Here is a 19405-nt window from a genome sequence, read left to right as displayed (position 1 = left end):
GACTGGGCTTCAGCCCCTGTTCTAGGCAGTGGACCTGAGTGGAGGGCACAGCCACGGCCTGGCTTGACTCCTAGGCATGTCCTCATCCTGGCATGGGGGCTGAGTGGGGCTTCAGGGGTGCACTGTGTGGGTGGTAAGGCCGGACAGAGGAGAGAGCTGACCGGCACGTCCACACCGCCCACCTCAGCTCTGACCATGCTGGCAGCAGGCAGAGAGTTCCACGTGGGGGGAGCCGGTTCTTTGTAAATTGATTTTCCAACCATGGCCTTTGTCTTCAACCTCAGGTGAAGGGGTGCCTGCTTAGCCGAATCCCTTCTCCCTAGCCTACTGGGGTCTGGGATCAACCTGAGCTCATGTGGCTTATAAAAGTGGACGCCCGCCGCCCCTTCAGTGCAGCTGGCAGGGGCACCCTTCCCCCCTTGGCTCCCACGGGCCACACACTGGAGTTGTGGTATGTGTGTCAACTTGACACTCAAGTCCACAGATGCATCTCTCTGGAGTGCACAGGTGATGCTTCTTACCATCTGTTCTCTCTGGGCCTAGAAATAAGCAGGTGCCGTGAAGAGCAGATCTCTTGGTCTCAGGTTCTATATGCTCCTATTGTGGAAAAATTACATACTCTAGCTGCCAAAATCTGCATCACCCAGCGGTGGTGACTCGACAGTGATGAAGACGGAGGCGGAGGAGTTGAACTGGCTGAGAACTAGCAGAGACATGTGCCTTCACGGCCAGCCCTCCTAACGCACACGAGGCGTTAGGAGACCAGAAATGCCTGAGTAGGAGAAAGTGGCAAAATCCACTTCCATGTTGAGTAAAACTGCAGTGTCCGGGGAGCCCCCTGGGGACAAAGGAGCTTTTGGGTCCCCCAGGCTTCAGCTTTGATGTCCCATCCACCCCACCTGGAGTTGACATGACACGCCAGCCTCACCTAGGCTGTCATTTCCCCAAGCAGCGTCCCACACAAGCAAAGCAAATAGCTGGCTGTAGTGGTACAGTGTTCGTAAATGGGTCACACACAGTGCCACTCCATCGGTGACAGTGACGGCTTGCCCCAAGAGGAATAGGAAGTTCTTCAAAAACTTTACAAAGACGTTTATTTGTTTTGCAGAATTCATGCTGCTTGTTTTGTCTGATAGAAAATTAGAGGTGAACAGTGGCTTACGTTTTTAAAATAGATGATCAGTTTTATTCCCCTGGTTCCATAAAAGCAATGCAAATACTAGCGACATGGACATCCTGCTGGTGAGCGCACAAGATGCTCTAGTTCCCTGGGCCTTCGGTTTCCTCATCCTCTCCGCTTGCTCTGTTGTTGGTGACCACTGGCCACAGGAGTGGAGTGCAGATGGGGCTTCGAAGAGACCGTGTGGCTATTTGGTATGAAAATTTGTTTTACTGCCTGACCCTTTGAGTCCACTCCCCTTACTTCCAACACGGAATCAAAGTTTAGGATTTAAGCCCTTGGACCGGTAGGAATCCCTGTGGGCTTTGTTTTGCATAGGCGTTACTAGGGATCTGAATGGCAGGGAGAGGGTGATGAGTCCCAAGCCAACCGTTAACAGAGACAGTGGACACGAAAGTGCTGGCCCTGCCCTCACTTGGCAGGTGTCGCCACCTTGCTCTGCTGTGTACACCCTTGGAATAGGACCCCAGAAAGGCAGTTCCAGCTTTAAATCCCTGAAGCCTTTGGGCAATGGGCTAATTGTTTTAAAGGGGATGTTGTGGGGGGAGGGGGGAAACGGATCCACTGTATCGATCTTGCAAGTGGAGAATCTGTCCTGCAAAGATTCTTATAAAAGTTAATCGAGTTTCTGCCGTGGCTCAGCGGTAATGAACCCAACTAGTATCCATGAGGACTCGGATTTGATCCCTGGCCTTGCTCAGTGGGTTAAGGATCCAGTGTGGCTGTGGCTGTGGTGTAGGTCGCAGCTACAGCTCTGATTCGACCCCTCTCCAGGGAACTTCCATATGCTGCAGGTGTAGCCCTAAAAACAAAAATTGAAAATGAACCATAATAAATTTTTTTTAAAAAGTTAACTGAAAAAACTGGTTGATGTGCATTAGTAAGGGCTAAGTAAGGGAACTGTCAGCAGTCAGAGCTCAGTAGAGCCGGGGCGATCCATTTACAGTTCGTTTTCTGCTTGTCACAAGTGTAATTAATCAAACCAAAATATAAAAATAAACCCTGGGAGCCAGAAAGACAAGTGCAGCCCCTCAGCCAAGCTGCAGGTGGAGCCTGAACACTGGGTTTCCCGAGGTGGGTGGTTCCCTTGGCCTTGAGGGCAGTAGTGCCGGGCGTGGAGTCCCAAGGACAGCCCTTCCCCGCCGCCAACTCCGGGCTACGTCGAGGAAGGTGGTCTCCTCGTGGTGTGAACAGAACCAGGGGCCTCTGGTCACATGCCTTTTACCTGGTAAACTGGCTCAGTCCCTCCCCAGCTTGAATTTTTAATTCCCAGTGGCCTCTATTTACAGCATGTGTGACTAACTGTCCTGTTTAGAGAGTGATATAAAACCTTTTTTTTTTTTTTGGTACATACATAATTTTAACTCAAAAAATATAAGTAGCAACACAATGTAAACACTGTGACAGTAATTGTGGAACATCTGACGTCTAAGCTACAGGGAAGGCGGCGAAGACGGTCTCAGCTTTTTGGGTGCAGGATCCAAATTGCCGGCGTCTGGAGCCACCTGATGCTGTTGCTGTTGGGCAGAGGCTCCATATTGGACCTAAACAGAGACAGGTGATGCCCACCTACTTTCATGACACGTGGGACCATCAGCTGAGGCAGGCCCATCGTGTCCAGATTGGAAGGCGTTGGGATCGGTGAAACATACCAGAAATACGTGTTTTTCGTTCCCCTCAAACACGTGTAATGAATGTCAAAGTGCTGATGCTAATTTAGATCCTGACTACACACTGTGAAGTCTTAAGTTCTGCTTCATTAATTGTAGCCCTGGCAGCTGTTTGGCAGAATATCGCATATTAAGCTGCAGGCAGCCTGACAAATATTGGAGGAAGGGGAATTTGTACATTTTTAAAACCAGTTTAATGAATCACTGCCCTTTAAGAACTTGAGTGAAAATTAACCCCTGAGGCTTCTGCAGACAGACCCTCACCAATGATCTTCCAGAAGGAACATTTCCTGGCTGACGGTTTTGTCTGAGATGACAACTTTCGGGTGATGTTTTGTTGACAGATGATGCAGACAAGCCCTTCAGTGAATAGCACTGTCGCAGTTTATAAAGCAAAAGAAATTTACAGTGATTCAAAACTCTGGATTTTTGCTGGCAAAAGTAACTCCTATCCACGAGAGCTCAGCAGTTAGCACCCCCCTCCCTGCCCACAGAAAAACCTACATCCTAAAACCAAAGCCAAAATGTGTCAGTGAAAAGAAATAGGTTTTCAGGCCCTCAGTCAAAGAGTTCAAGGCTTTGCAGCTGGAGGTTTAAAAAGTCCCACTTTCCGAAAATACCTGACAATGAAGGGCACGGAAACTAAAGTTATACTGATTCTCACGGGTGCGAACAGCTTGTGGATGGCGTAAGCCACCACGAAGGTACTGGTGCCCGCTGCCATTTTTGACTGTACCAGGGACTCTTTAAATCCGAGTTTAAGCAGGATGGCTGATATGTCCAGACCACTGGAGGGAGAGAGGCAAACAGACAAAGAAAAATGTTTACTACAGCAAGGATTTAGTTAAACAGTTAATTTGGGCTATGAGATATACAGTATTTTTATGATTTTATTTTTTCTTTTTAGGGCCACTCCTGCGGCACATGGAAGTTCCCAGGCTAGGGGTCACATCGGAGCTGCAGCTGCCGGCCTTCACCACAGCCACAGCAAGAACAGGTCCAAGCTGTTTCTGCTACCTACACTGCAGCTCACAGCATTCTTATGGATACCAGTCGGGTTCTCAACACGCTGAGCCATGACGGGAACTCCACGAGATACACGGTATTTTAAAAAATGTGATTAAAGTAGCTCAATGAATAAAAAGGTCTTAGGAAAAAAGCTCTTATTTGCAAAGACTCTAGCATTATGGCAAAAAACTAAGTATTTGTTACTGCCAAAAATGCTACCTTGGAGTTCCTGTCGTGGCACAGCAAAAACGAATCCAACTGGGAACCATGAGATTGTGGGTTTGATTCCTGGCCTCACTCAAGTGGGTTAAGGATCTGGCATTGCCGTGAGCTGTGGTGTAGGGCGGCAGCTATAGCTCAGATTAGACCCCTAGCCTGGGAACCTCCATATGCTGCAGGTATGGCCCTAAAAAGACAAAAGACCAAAAAAGAAAAAAAAAGAAAAAAAAAAAGAGTTCCCCTTGTAGCGCAGTGGAAATGAACCTGACTAGTAATCATAAGGTTGCAGGTTCGATCCCTGGCCTTGCTCAGTGGGTTAAGGATCTGGCATTGCTGTGAGTTGTGGTGTAGGTCACAGACGCGGCTCAGATCCTGTGTTGCTGTGGCTGTGGTGCAGGCTGACAACTATAGCTCCGATTTGACCCTTAGCCTGGGAACCTCCATATGCTGTGAATGGGGCCCTACAAAGAAAATAAAGACCAAAAAAAAAAAAAAAAAAAACCCCACCCAATTCTACCTTGAAACAACCATGTAAAACATGCCCAAGGAGACGAGCGAGATCCCAACGTGCACGGACACGCCCACGGCGCCATACTCCTTGAAGATCTTTTTCAGCTGCTGCGACTTGCTTTGCTTTTTCTCCTCTGTACCGCTGATGTCGCCGCCTGCTGCCGCTGTGATTCTGCTGGGTTCCTGTGCACAAACCAGAGAAGGGGAGAGACTGGAGGACAGGAGCAAGGCAGTTGGTGGTCACCACCAGCCTTCAGGTGCACGTGGTGTTCCGCTCATCCCTGGCCGGTGAGATGAGCTCCTCTTAGCCACTGTGTGCACCTGGGGACCAGGTGGGACCGGCAGCAATGACGGCTCCCAAGGTTGTCTAGGTCCTCATGCCCCGAACCTGTGAATATGTTACCCTACGCGGCAAAAGGACTTTGCAGCTGTGATTACATTAAGGATGGGCAGATCCTCCAGGGTTTCCCGAGTGGCATCAGCGTAATCACAGGGTACATCACTTAGAAGTGGAGAGCGGGAGGCAGGAGGGGCAGAGAAGCAGGGGGGAGGATGGAAGCTGGGGCAGATCTTGCAGGGCTCTGTGCCGCTGGCTCTGAAGACAGAGGGAAGGGCCACCAGCCAGGGATGGCAGGCAGCCTCCAGAAACTGGCAAAGACAGGAAGTGGGTTTTGCCCCAGAGTCACCAGAAGGAACCAGCCCTGCTGACACACTGGCTTGAGCCCTGTGAGACCCAGTGTGGACTTCTGACCTGCAGGACTGTAAGATAACACACGTGTGTTGTTTGATGCCACCATGTCGGTGGTAACGTGATAACCAGGCTAGACCACAAGACAAGCCAGTGGGTGTGAAATAAAACGGAGCAGGAGCTAGGATAGATTTACTTCTGGAATTGAGCTTTCCCCCGAGATCTGAATGGATAAAGGAGGGCTGGTTCCCGGGCCATAAATACAGCGGCTGGGCTTAGTCGAAAGAGAATGTGCTGCGTGGGGGTGTCTGTGAGCAGTTACTGAGCACCCACAAGGCCTGGAATGTGTGCGAGGAACACAACAGTGTTGGATAGAAAGGCCAAACTCCTCAATATGGAGAGTGCCTTTCTCATCAGGGGATTTCTTCAGCCTCGACGACTCCCTCAGAGCTCTCCTCGCAGGCAGCATCGGGGTTGGTCAGCTCCAGGGACGGACTCTGCAGTGGGTCGGCTGCTTCCTTGTACTTCTGGAACACGCTGCAGCGGAGCCACACTTGAAAGGCTGGAGCGGGGAGCATACAAGCGCAATGCCCGGAATGAAAATGAAATGACACAGGCGCCCAGAGCAGCAGCCTCCAAATTCAACAAGGCAGGGGGGGCCACCCGGACCTGCTGGGAGGGCGGGAGCTCAGACCAAACAAGTCTGGGGGAAGGCCTCCCAGTGCTGCCTTTCTAAGAGCTCCCAGGGGGCCTGGGTGCTGCTAGTCTGTTTGTCCACGTCCAGGCACCCAACCTCTGCTTTTATAGACGGAGGGGAAGGCCTGGGCAGTGGGATTAGATAGCCAGTTCCCCAGATGCTTCTCATCAGCCACCATGGCCAGGTTATCCCCTGCTCAGCGCGCCCACCTCACCCGGCCCTGCTCTTCCTGCCCTCAGCAGACCCCCCACGTGGCTTGTCTCCTCCTCAGAGGCACCTGCCATGCAACAGACTGGAGGGGCCCCCACCAGCACTTGCTAAGCTGGAGACGCAAACGTCACCTCCTCCAGGAGGCCCTCCTGGACCACCCCTCACAGCTGCCTGCCCTCCACAGCAGCCACGCTATCACCTCCCCACTTCCCTCTCCGAGGGTTCCGTCTGCAGCAGTTGTCCTGCTTATAACATAACAAATACACATAACAGATACATAAGCAATGTAAGCATTCTCTGCTTGTTTGCTGTCGGCCAGGGCCTGGAACACGTGGTTCCAGGGAGCAGGGCCCTGGGGGTCCTGCTGGATCGTAGCACTCGGACGGTGAGGGACAGCGTCTGCCAGGTGCGATCACACGCGAGATTCGACAAAGAGTTTTACGTGCAGCCTGTCTCCTGCCTCCTCGGATCCTTTCATTCTCCGCTGGAACCTTGTCCCCACATCGCACACCAGGTCTGCACTGCCTCCTTCGTCCCTTGGGCTCGTCTGTGCTGTCCCCTGAGCCAGCAGCCCTGGTGGCCCAGCCCTGCCCTCCTGTCCTCAGGACACTAGCAGACACCCCTGCCCTCCACAGGGCCACCTCCTGCCTCCTGGAGCCCCGAACGTGACTGTGTGATGACACACTTGGACCTGAGCTCCCAACGACTCTGGCCTGGGCTGTGGGCGGGAAGACGGGAGGTCCCACCCGGGCACCAGCTTAGCAGGCTGAGAGGAGGCCGCTGGGTTTCCCCTCTAGTCACCCATGGGCTCACCCAGGGCGGGCACGGTGAGCAAGAAGGGGTCCAAACCCCAGCATGACTGCAGCTGGGCCCCCCTGACATCCGCCCTGGGCTGGTGACTCACAGATATGCACCCCCCAAACTGAACTGGCACATCTTCCCTGGCCTGGGTGTCCACGGCCAGACACCTGTGACATGTCCAGGTCACACTCTCCTCTCCAGGTCAAGCCTGTACCTATTTTGGCAAACTCTATCCTCCTGGTTACTCCGGCCAAAACCTCTGAGTCACCGTGACTCCTCTGCCCCCACGTCCAATCCATCGGCCAACCCTGCCTCATCCAGACTCAGCGCTCTCTCCCCTCTGCCAGCCCATCATCTCTCGCCAGGCTTACTGGGACGGCCTCCCTCCCAGCTGGTCCTCCACTCCCACCCTCGACCCCTCAACACAGCAGCCAGAGGCAGCCTGTAAAACCCGTGGTGGGATTACAGCACCGCTCCTGCCAGAGGTCTCCTGGAGGCCAAAGTAGTCTGTGCACCGGCTCCTCAGCCCTCCAGTCTCACCCGAGCCCACCCTTCTCCCTCCCACCTCCCTAGTCCGGCCACACTGGCCTTCTTGCTGCTTAAGGGAGAAGAGGCCAGGCTCGCTCAAGGCCTCGGCACTTGCTGCTTCCTCTGCTCTGCCAGAGAAGAGGCCAGGCTCGCTCAAGGCCTCGGCACTTGCTGCTTCCTCTGCTCTGCCGTTTCCTCCAGAGATTCCCCTAGCCCCGCGCCCAGAGGTCCCCTAGCTCTGCCCCCAGATCTGCGTCAAACCTCCCTGCAGGGTGGCCTTCTGGACTCACTATGGGGGAAAACAAGCGGACAGCAGAGTGTGGTCTGGGCTCTCCCATGTGGCTCAGTGGGTTCAGGATCCAGTGTCACTGCAGTGGCTTGGGTTCGATCCCTGGCCCAGGAATTTCCACGTGCTGCAGGTATGGCCAAAAAAAAAAAAAAAAAAAAAAAACCCCTTCAAAGCACTCCCTTGCCCCCACCCCCCCGGCCCGGACCATGAGGACACGGCGAGAAGACGGCTGGCTATGATCCAGGAAGCAGGCCCTCACCAGCCACGGAATCTGCTGGTGTCCTGACCTTGCACTTCCAGCCTGCAGGACCACGAGACAGGAACAGCAGTTCTTTAAACGAGCCAGCCTTCGGTATGCTTGTCATCGCAGCCGAGCAGACAACGGCAGCTTTTTTCCTTTAACGTCATGTTCTCAAGGTTCATCCACACTGTGGCCGGATCAAACTTTATTCCTTTTTACAAAGTGGAATTCGATGCCGCTGAAATACCAAGTCCAGATTCTAAAACTTCCCTGGCAGTGCAAGCTGGGGGCCACAGCCCACTTTGCCCTCCAAAGAATGTCTGCTGTCTGGGTGACCGCTGGGCCTGGTGCCCCCTGCGGCCGCAGCTCAGCCTGCTTTCTTGCAGGACCCGGAGGGCCTGGCTCTGGACCAGCCGCCGGAATGACGAAGATAAACGAGCAGAGCTACATGTATGTGGAAGATAAGCAAACCATCCTACTGTCCCCCATCCTTCAGCCACGGAACTCGGCTCAGTGAAGGGCCATCGCCCCAGTACAGGGGACCGACTGCAGGCTTGGATTAAAACCTGCCCCAAACCATCCCTGACGGTTTTTTTTTTTTTTTTTTTTTTTTCCCTTTGGGCCATGCCTGCGGCATAGGGAAGTTCTCAGGATAGGAGTAGATCCCACACCACAGCAGCAAACCGAGCCACAGCAGTGACAACGCTGGATCCTTAACCTGCTGTGCCACCGGGGAGCTCCCATCCTTGATTTTTAATCATACACAACGGCTACTCATTTGCCCAGCTCCTCTCCCCAAAAAGTTGGTGCAAAACTCCGATTTATTAAGTCTTTTCATTACCTTCCAACGGGAAGAGCATCTCTTTGGCTCCCCTACTGCAGCTGGGACTGAAAACCAACCAACCAACCCAAACCCCAAAACACCTGGAAGCTTTGGTCCTGGCATGAAATCGGTTTCCTTAAAGGCTGCTCCGTCTCTGGGACTGAAACGCGACGGCCCTCGGGGTGGGGACAGCCTGCGTTTCCTTGCTGCCTGCAGTTTTGACTTCGGTGGGGTTTTTCAGACTTAAGAAGACAAATGCCTAAAAGGGGGGAGGGGCTACTGAGATCCAGGGGCGGATTATGAGGTCCCAGAGGCTGAACTTGGATGGGCAGGAAAGCATAACATTTTTGGAAAGGTTTTAGGAAAACCACCTGCATCCTCAGGAGAGGCACTGGGCTTGGCATTTTAAAGGTATCATCTCACAAAACCCCTCACCACTCCGCGGGTGGGCACCTCTGTTGCTCCCACCTTCACAGGTGGAAGACCAAGGTTCGGGGTGAAGCCACGAGCTGGCTGGCAGCATCAGACGGGGTACCGCCTGCAGAGTCACCAGCCGACTCCCCTGCATGTCCCCCAGGAGTTGACCGTTCCTAAAGGGCCTGTTCCAGAACTTCCAGGAGGGGGGAAGAAATACTGTCACTGGTCTCCTTTCCTGGGGGTGGGCACCTGTCTCCAGCCAGAATGGCCCCAGGAGCTCAGGCTCCTTCTGTTCAACAGGCCCCCGCCTGCCTTCTGGCTGCAGAGGAAGAGCCCGATGGGAGAACTGCTGGTGCTGATAGGACCACCCACGGTTCCAAGAGCCCAACCACTCCTGGGGCCCACCAGGAGAGAAGCCTCCTTTGCTTCCCACCCGGACACTTGGCCCAACTTCACTTCATCATGTCCCATCTGTCCCCTTGCCAGGACCGGGCCAGGCTGTCTCTCTTGAGAGCCCTTTTCTGTACGACTTCTATTTTGGCAAAAGGCCTATTGGCCAAAAAAGAAAAATAAAAAGGCAGCCAGACTTCCAGTGACAGAATAGCCAGTATCTTTTGCAAGACCATGGGAGGGACCAAATATTCAGACACAAAGGACAATTTCCTGTCAGCCGGGGGCGTGGTTGGTTAGTTTTTAATATTCTAGAGTCAGAATCTTACATGGACAATCTTCTTCCTGTTACTGGGGTGAAAGGAAATCTCTTTCGGCCTTGGCCTTGTGGGTCCTGCGTTTTCCTTCCTAACCCTGGAGGCGACTAAAGGGGCTAAAGGAAAGGAACGTAGGAGGGGGTGACTGGCAACAAAGCACCCTTTTCAGACACCTGTTTCTTCATGAGCTATTAGGCACCTGCGAGGTATCGTGAGGCAGTGTTTCAATGTTTCTCGTCCCTCCCCTGGCGCCTGCGCTGAGACCAAGTGCTTTCATCACCTCGCAGATGGCTTGCTCTCTGACCCCAGGGTCCTCCTCTCCCTCCGTTCTCGCTCACCTCCTTCCCTGATGTCCTGGCAGCACCCCCAGCCCCACCCCGCAGCTCCACCGGCCCGCCTCCTTCCTCCTGGGCCTTCCCCACAGCCCGGGTCACATCAGCAGCCCTGACAGTTTCCTGTGTGTTGTTCCTCCCCTCCCACTAGACTGTAGACTGCCTGAGGGTGGACCCTGTCCCTTTCTTCCTTGCTCTGTCCCCTGCACCTAGAGCAGGGCCTAGCACGGAGCAGACACTCACGGATAAGTTAGGCACACAGCACCTCTGTTAAAAGCAAAAGCCTTGGAACCAGACTGATTTGGCTCCCAGTTCTGACAAGGAATCCCTGTGTGATTCTCAGCAAGTGACTCAACCGCTCTGGGCTTAAGTGGGGATGACAGTGTAACTCAGGTCCCAGGGGGATCATGAAGATTATCTGAATTAACATTTTCAAAGCACTCAGAAGGGTGCCTGGTACAAAGTAAACACAATATAGTGTTTACCGGAGTTCCCGTCGGTGGCGCAGCTGAAATGAGCCCAACTAGGAACCATGAGGTTGTGGGTTCGATCCCTGGCCTCACTCAGTGGGTGGAATCCAGCGTTGCCGTGAGCTGTGGTGTAGGTCGCAGACGCGGCTCAGATCCTGAGTTGCTGTTACTGTGGTGTAGGCCGGCGGCTACAGCTCCGACTGGCCCCCTAGCCTGGGAACTTCCATATGCCGTGGGTGTGGCCTTAAAAAGCAAAAAAAAAAAAAAAAGGTGTTTATTAATATTATTTATTTGAAGGAATGAAAATTGGTGGTATTCTAAACAATCGAACTTGTGAGCAAGACTTCTGGCTCATTCCTCAAATCTTCCTGACCCTTCCAAAGTAAAGAACCTTCTCTACTTTAATAAATACATGGATGGGAGCAGCACACACACACACACACACACACACACACACACACACTCACTCCTGCCAGGGCCAGGCTGATAAAACAAACAAGCAAGTCTTTAAATGATGAGCACGTAGAAGACCCACACCCACGGTGCTGAGTGGGAGCCAGTGCAGACACCCGAGGTTTCAGTGGTAGTCAGAGAGGGCTTCCGGGAGGAAGGCACAGCTGGGCTGATCCGTGAAGAATCACCGGGAGACCACTGGGTGTGTGAGGAGAGTGCCAGACTTGTGAGGACCCCCAAACTGGGCTCAGAGAAGATCTACCGCCTGTCGAAGGCAGGGAAGGAGCTCCTCCATCCTCAGGGGAGAAAAGGGTCAAACAAGCACAGGCCTGCATCAGTTCATGGACTTGTCCCCACAACTACTGTTGGGAAGGTGCTCTTTTTAGTTCCCTGAAAGGCCGGAAAACAGGTTCAGAACCAAAAACAGGTTCAGGTCCTGTGTTGAGGTCACACAGAAAGGGACCAAAGGGTGCAAAGCCCCAGGCGCTGCGTGTCCCCACTTGCTAGTCCCGGATCTCCAGTCTTCACCGCTGACCCCCTTTTTCCTTTAAGAAGGCCCACTTCAAAACAAAACAAAACTGTAACAGCTATTTTTAAAAAAAGGATAGTTTGCATGACTGCTCTGAATGGAAGCCCGTTTTCACCCACCATCCTTAGAAGGCAACTCTAGAGAAACGCAATGAAACAAACAACACTGCGTTTCTTGCACGAGTCGGCCTGCAGTGTGACATGGAGGTCGGATAAAAAGGCGTGGCAGCAAGTGCGGGGAGGCGTTAAAGACAGCAGCACCCGCCAAGCCTTTCTCCTCGGCCCGGTGAGGAGGCTCCAACGTGACTTCAAAAGAGAACAACTCTAATGGCCAGGGGAGAACTTGGATACCAAGCCCAACCTCATCTCCACTCCTCTCAGATACCAACACAGTACTGGCGGACGCTCTGGGAACCCGGGATCCGCCGGAGACTGTGTGTGACCTTGGGCAGATCGCTATACCTTCTCGAGCCTCAGTTTTCCCCACTGTCAACTGGGAGAGTGCTTCCTTGGCTCGTAAAGATTTGGGACCTGAGGACTCTGGAGGTGCTCGGTCTCGGGCAGCTGCGCTTGCAAAACTCTCCTTTGGAGGAGATGGACCCGCGATCGAGGCGCCCGGGGATAGGGGTGGGGGTGGGGAGGCTTACCTGGCGGCCGTGGCAGTTCCTGCGGGCTGCGCGCAGCAGCTGAGCGTCTGGCCCGGGCCGGAGCAGCGGCAGGAACACAGGCGGCGGGGCGCAGGGGGCGGCGGCGCCCAGGAACCAGGTGGCGCGAGGCCGAACCCGGGCGCACCCCCTGCCCGCGGGGCCCAGCAGCGCCAGCAGCCCGGACATGGTGCGCAGCCCGGCTCGGCAGCCCGCGCAGCGGACCGCAGGGGGGGCAGCCAGCGCGGTGGGCGGGGCCTCGGGAGCCCGAGCCGGGAGCGGCGGGGCAGGGGCGGGGCCGGAGCCGCGCACCACACTCAGCCCCGCCCATCGACCCCGCCCCCTGGAGCCTGAGCGGCGAGGGCGGGGCCGGAGCGGGACGCCCGAGCGAAGTGGGCGGGGCTGGAGGCCTTGTTCTTTTCCTGCCTGGTGGGTCTGACGCATCCTGTTGGTTGCGAGCCTGTCAGAGGCCAGCCCAGATTCAAGAGTGAAAAGGTTAGATTCCTCTGACTTGATGGGAAACGGCAAGGTCTCGTGTGGAAGGGCTTGTGGGACGGGAAGTATTGCTGGGACCATCTTTGGGAAATGCGATCTACCACAGTACTTGGCTATTAACTACCTCGTGATAATCTTTGTTCTCCATCCTGCTCAAAGAAGTGGAGCCTTTCCTGAGACCTCTTACCCTGATACACTGCTCATGCCCAACCCCCTGGAACATTTTTTGGTTGAAACTGGACATGTTTCTAGATCTTTACTATTTTAGGAAGAAAAAATGTAGCACAGGGAATTGTTGCTTGGAGAACCATTGGAAAAGCTCGACCCCCAGAAAAGACTCTCTGGATAGAGCGAGCGATGCTGGCCAGCCAGAGGCATTTGCCATCAGCCAGTTTCTTTGGATCTGCCCAAAGAAACTAGCAAGGTGGGTGTCAGGGGTCAGCCAGCAGGGTGAATGAATTCCAGAGCACACTTCTGGAGCTGAGACACTGGGGTCAGGAAACTGTACCACGGCAGCTGCCTTCCAGCTTCCACAAAACAGGTCACTGGACACTGGAAAGCAGGGCCAGGTTGCCACCTCCGCCACAACCAAATGTCCACACCCATGGGCTGGTGACTGGACACCGGAATTCTGCTACAGAAAACCCCACATTTCTGCAAACTTGTTTACCAGCAGCAAACAACCCCAAAGGCAGGAGGATGCCTCCGTCCCATTTGTGACTTCGAAATATTCTGCAATGCATCCAAACAGCAGACATGAATTCATACACAGAAACCTAGCTGCAAAGGGAAATTTTAGACTTTCTGCCAAGAAGGTGCCATGGAAGGAGATGGGAATCTATGTGCCCACATTCAGGACCTCCGGACACCTCCCCCCACCCTGCCCCCACCTTGAGAAGCCCCTTATGGCTCAGTGGCTAGAAGTGAGTCACAGGACACTCTTAGCTACAAGGGAGTCTGGAGTTTGAGGATCTGCCCAAAGAAACAGACTTGGGGAGTTCCTACTGCGGCTCAGCAGAAACCTGACTCGTATCCATGAGGATGAGGGTTCAGTCCCTGGCCTCGCTCAGTGGGTTATGGATCTGGTGTTGCCCTGAGCTGTGGTGTAGGTCGCAGATGCAGCTCGGATCTGATGTTGCTGTGGCTGTGGCATAGGTTGGCAGTTGTAGCTCTGATTGGACCCTTAGCCTGAAAACCTCCATATGATGTGGTGTGGCCCTAAAATGGTGTCACCTTGCTGTATAGTAGAAAATTGACGTAACCCTGTAAACCAGATATTAAAAATCATTAATAAAAAAAGATTGTTGTTTTCCGATTTGGTGATTAGCATCATGGCTTTGGTGCAATACAGGCCTGGCTCAGAACCCAGCTGTACCCTGAGCTCTGTCGAAGTGACTCCAACTCTTGCAGTCTCTGTGTCTTTCCTTGTGTGGAGCAGAAGTAGTAATGCCTCTCTCCAAGAGTTGCTGCGAAGGTAAAGGAGATAATATCTTTCTGTGCTTGTGGAACTGGACTTGGCACGGAGCGGGGACTTGAGAAATGAAATTTCTCTGAAGCGTGTTCTTGGGGAGTTCTCCTGTGGCTCAGCAGGTTAAGGATCTGGCATTGTCAGTGCAGCGTCGTGGGTTGCTGATGGGCTCAGATTCGATCCCTGGCCTGGGAACATCCATATGCTACAGGTGCGATGGAAAAAAAAGTGTCCTTGGCACAGGGACTGGCACATAGAGTGCCTTCTCGAAAGCTGTCATAGTGAGCACAGTGGCTCTTACAGTCTCTCTTCATTCATTCACTCTGAGTGTGAATGGTATGGGCTACAGACAAATAAAAGCTTTGCAGTGGAGGGTGCAGGGCGGAAGACCTGAGCTGTCCAGTCCAGGGAGGACCCCCCCCCCTCCAGAGAGAGACATACTGCTAATTAAACCATCACTGAGCAAGGCTGAGCTTGTTGAGGTTGGAAGTGCTGGTATGGTTTTCCAAGAATCTCCTCTCGGCTGCATTTAGGAAAGAAACAGATCACTTCTCAGTACCTAGGAGGGATCTGGATTAGCTGTAACTATGATGTATGAAGATTTTTGTTTGTCTGATGTCTGAAATGCTTGCTAATGAGACTGTCTGAAGTAGTTACTAATAACTTTGTAAAGGCTACTGACTCATGCCTAAGAAGCATAGGGATTAAAAGGAAATATAATCAATATCCATAAAACAAGCCAGCGGCTACCTGTTCTGTGGGAAGCTGTGGAGGTTTTTCTTTTTTTTAATATTATGGATTATGCTTTTCATGTCAAGTTTAACAATGCTTTGCTAATTCTAAATCCTCAAGATGGTGTCATATATATATTTGTCTTTTTGCCATTTCTTGGGCCGCTCCCGCGGCATATGGAGGTTCCCAGGCTAGGGGTCTAATCGGAGCTGTAGCCACCGGCCTACACCAGGGCCACAGCAACGCAGGATCCGAGCCGCGTCTGCAACCTACACCACAGCTCACGGCAACGCCAGATCGTTAACCCACTGAGCAAGGGCGGGGATTGAACCCACAGCCTCATGGTTCCTAGTCGGATTCCTTAACCACTGAGCCATGACGGGAACTCCTCCTATGTTTTTTTATAAAGTTTTATAACTTTATATTTTCAGTTTAGGTCTATGATCCACTTTGACTTGATTTTTGGATAAGATGTGATGTTTAAGTCAATGCTAATTTTAATTTTTTTTTTTCCTTTTTGGCTACAACATGCAGTGGCTTGATGTGGGAATCTGTGTTCCCAGACCAGGGACTGACCCCAGGCTGTAGTGATGAAAGCATTGAGTCCTAACCACTAGACTACCAGGGAACTCCCAACCGTGGAGTTTTTAAAAGCTTAATAGTTTTTAAAAAAATTATTGTAATAGGTAACACTTGCTCATTGTAAAAAATAAAATTCAAATGAAACGACCAGCAACTTTGTTTATTCATTCAACAAACAGGTTTTGAGCACCTGCTGAGCACCAGGCACACGCCCATGAACTCGGGAGACAAGGTCCCACGGAGCTCATGTTCTAAAGGGAGAGATGCCAGGCAGGGAGGGGTGGGGGGGGGGAGAATTCAAAACAAAATCTCCTGCTGACCCAGAAAACCTTTCCACAAAAGGGGAAGAGAAAGAAAAGAGCTTTATTATCGAATGAGCATTAATTAAGATACAGAGATGGCAGAGACAGAAAGAAAGCTCCCGTCTTTAGTTCACGAAGCAGATACCACATCCAAAGACAAAAATAACTAGTTCTCAGGTTAGAGGACCAGAGGGCACCATTTGTCACACATAGTTCATCCCAGATCCACCGGTAATTGGGGAGGCGGTTTACGCCCCCCCTACCCCAAGTCTATAAACAGGTAATTATAGCACAGAGCTAGTCACCTAAGGAAGCCCTCACCTGGTCTAGGAGATAGGCTACTAGCTTCCTTAATGTTTACACTTCAAAAAGACAGCTTTCAGGCTCCCAACACATTTCTGGGTTGTGAAGACTGGTAAGCGGCTTACTTCACCTTTTCGGATTTTTCTATCCATCTCAAAGGGGCAGAGAGCATGAACAAGTTTCTTAAGGGACAGACTCTAAGAAAGAGTGGGGGTGGGGTGGGGGATGGGTGGTCGGTGGGGGATGGGTGCGACTTTTTTTTTTTGGGTCCCACGGGAAATCTATTTTTTCTTTTTCAGTTTACTTTTACCGGCACAGAGTCAGTGTTCAACAAGTAAGTGTGCGCTGTGATATCAGTATGTGCCTCGCGAAAGCCGAGTCAGGGCCCGGGGAGGTGGGGCGCTGTGACTTTAGACAGGGCAGGCAGCCTGGTGGGTCCGGAGGAGGAGATCCGCGTGCCCAGAGCCTGGAGCAGGAGAACCGGGACAGCCCTTCCAGCCGGAGCCGGTGGCGGCCGCGTTCTGTGTCCTTCCCGCCAGGTTTCTGTGTGTGAACAGTCACGTCTGGTTGTTGTTTGATGTTTTCCCAAAATGGGCTTAGAGCATGGGTTCACTTACTTCTTTCCCCCACTGTCCCATCAAGGACATCTCTCCGTGTCAGAAAATACAGACATCTGTTAAGTGGCTGCCTTGTATTCCCTGCAGAGGTGTGTCCCTTCCCCTGGGTGCTGGACCTCTAGGGCCTCCTTAGTGGAGGCTGAGGGCATGATCTCTGCAGGGAAGCCCAGGTTCAGGCTCCAGGTGCGCCGCTTACCTCCTGTGGACGCGGGACGAATTACTGAACCCCAGCCTCAGTTTCTGCGCATGCTCCGATTGGGCCTCTCCTGGTGTTGGCTATTATCATGACAAATTACGTTCATAATTACTGACGGTTCTTCCATAAGGGCTGCATCTGTCTTCTCATCGTCGCCTTTTCTCTCTCCCTCAAATATTTATTGAACATGTATGTGCCCTCTTCTCTGCCAGGCACTGGGTTATGCGGGTGGATGGCTTGGGCAAGCTCCCTGCTCCTGTAGAGTTTAGAGCTGGGAGAGGCTGATGGACAGTGAACACGTGGCCAGGGGAGGACCCCTTGAGAGTTACGGTGGGCGTGGGGGGTGATCAGAAAGGTTTCCAGAGGAGGAGGCATTAGATACCAGAAGAGAATATCCACGTGGAGCTTCCAGGGGGAAGAGGCTGCCAATCAGAGGGCTGGCTGGGTGCAGGTCCAGAGGAGGAAGAGAGCGATGTGAGTGGCGGGAGGCAAAGGGGGAGTCGGGGGAGCTTGAGGGGGCTTGGGGGAAGCTGCCACGGGCCCGATCCACTGATTTTATTCCAGCTGCCGTGGGTAAGCCTTGAAGGGTCTTAATCGCGGGAGCGGTACAGTCTGATGGCCACGTGAAACAGGCCCCTGTGTTTGGCTCGCGGAGGGGTGGGTGCGGGCGGTGTGTGCAGAACTCCCGGCGCCGCGTGGGAGGCACGTGCGAAGCCTGGAGGCGGGGAGGAAGAATCAGAGGACCCGGGTTTGTCGCAGGAGGTCACCGAGAGGGCGTAACCTCCTGGAGCTAAGCCTGCACGATGGGTGGCTCCGTCCCTGCGCTTGAAAGGTACCTTGCGCGCCCTCCAGTAGCGGCAACCACTTCAAGGTCGCAGTTCCCAGAGAGTAACGTGTTGCTGAGCTTGTCTGGAGGACTAACCCCGGCCAAGGCTTCTGCGGAAACTTTTAAGATTCTCAGGCGTGGGGCGGGGAACTGCTTGTTGTGTCTTACAAGCCTTGCGTGAAAGTTCCCTGCTTGTTAAAAACACCGCCCGCCCATCTGAGGGTCCACCTTGTTCTTGGGTCCCGGGGGCGCTCCGTCCATGGAGTCAGTTCGGGATTTCACCCGGAAACTCTGCTCTTGTGAACCCACCGCGCTGACTGCAGACCTTGACTGCTCTGCGTGGACCTACCATCGGGCACCTGCTGAGCTGGGCACCGAAGTACCAGGTAGGTCAAGATTATGCCTTTGAAAAATTTCTATTCCAGCGTCTGCCGGAGACATGGTGGGAACTCAGGGCTCCCTTGGCCTCGGCGCCCTGGGCCTATTCTCAGGCTTTAGCAGGTGTTTGGGAAACTCTGCTTCCATACACTGGCAGTGAACTGAATCTCGGGGACAGAGTTATGGGTGAAGTAGAAAAGAATAGCTTTATTGCTTTGCCAGGCAGAGGGGGCCACAGCAAGCTAGTGCTCTCAAAACCGCCTCCAGACGGGGAGGGGGTGATGAGAGTCTTACAGTGTTCTAGGAGCACGTGATCAGCACGTGGCCATTCTTCTGATTGGTTGGTGGTGAGTTAATTGGAAGTCAACATCCTTAACCTTGGCTCCAACCCTTCTGGGCTCTACCTGCATACAGTTAACTTCTTCCACCTGGCTGTCAGTTTATCTGCAAAACAGCTCGAAGGACATGGCTCAGAATATCATCTGCTGTCCTCAAGATCCTAGACTTTGTTTAATGGCTGAAATGTTATTATTTTGTCTTGCTTGACCTTTTTTCTTACTATCCGCATTTTCTCACTTTTCTGGTTAAGTTTATTATTATTGTTTTACTAAGATTTTCCTATAGACAATGGCAGGTGGAGGGCAAGGGTGGGGGTTTATTTTGGGAGGGCCTCGTAGAGTCCTGCTCCATTACAGGTGCAGAGGCATTTTAAAATGATAATGATTCTTTGGAGTTCCTGTGATGGCTCAGTGGTTGGCGAACCTGACTAGCATCCATGGGGACATGGGCTCGATCCCTGGCCTTGCTCAGTGGGTGGAGGATCCAGCGTTGCCGTGAGCTGTGGTATAGATCACAGATGTGGCTTAGATCCTGCCTTACTGTGGCTGTGGCGTAGGCTGGTGGCTACAGCTCTGATTGGACCCCTGGCATGGGAACCTCCATATGCCTTGGGTGTGGTCCTAGAAAGACCAAAAAAAAAAAAAAAGTGATATTGATTCCTGAATGGCCAGAGTGTGTGTGTGTGTGTGTGTGAGAGAGAGAGAGAGAGCTTGCTTGATCACCAGTCTCTCATCCATCTCCCGGCAACGTTG

The 19405-nt window shown here is 52.8% G+C and overlaps 1 protein-coding gene across 1 annotated transcript; it reads right to left on the bottom strand.

Moving 5' to 3' along the window:
• Positions 1-1077: 1077 nt before the first annotated feature.
• FAM210B (family with sequence similarity 210 member B) lies at positions 1078-12641 on the bottom strand. The gene is made up of 3 exons (NM_001113701.1): positions 12419-12641; positions 4595-4770; positions 1078-3638 (listed from the first exon to the last, which is right to left on the bottom strand). The coding sequence occupies exons 1-3, from the start codon at positions 12602-12604 to the stop codon at positions 3422-3424; spliced, it is 579 nt and encodes a 192-aa protein (NP_001107173.1). The 5' UTR covers positions 12605-12641; the 3' UTR covers positions 1078-3421.
• Between the last annotated feature and the right edge of the window lie 6764 nt (positions 12642-19405).

The sequence above is a fragment of the Sus scrofa genome, chromosome 17 (genome assembly GCF_054392235.1).
Source record: "Sus scrofa isolate SSC_HxYL_T2T_F1_AM1 chromosome 17, Sscrofa_HxYL_maternal_Yorkshire_Landrace_v2.0, whole genome shotgun sequence".
Taxonomy (NCBI): domain Eukaryota; kingdom Metazoa; phylum Chordata; class Mammalia; order Artiodactyla; family Suidae; genus Sus; species Sus scrofa.
Note: the sequence above shows the minus strand (reverse complement) of the source record. Positions and strands in the feature narration are given on the sequence as shown.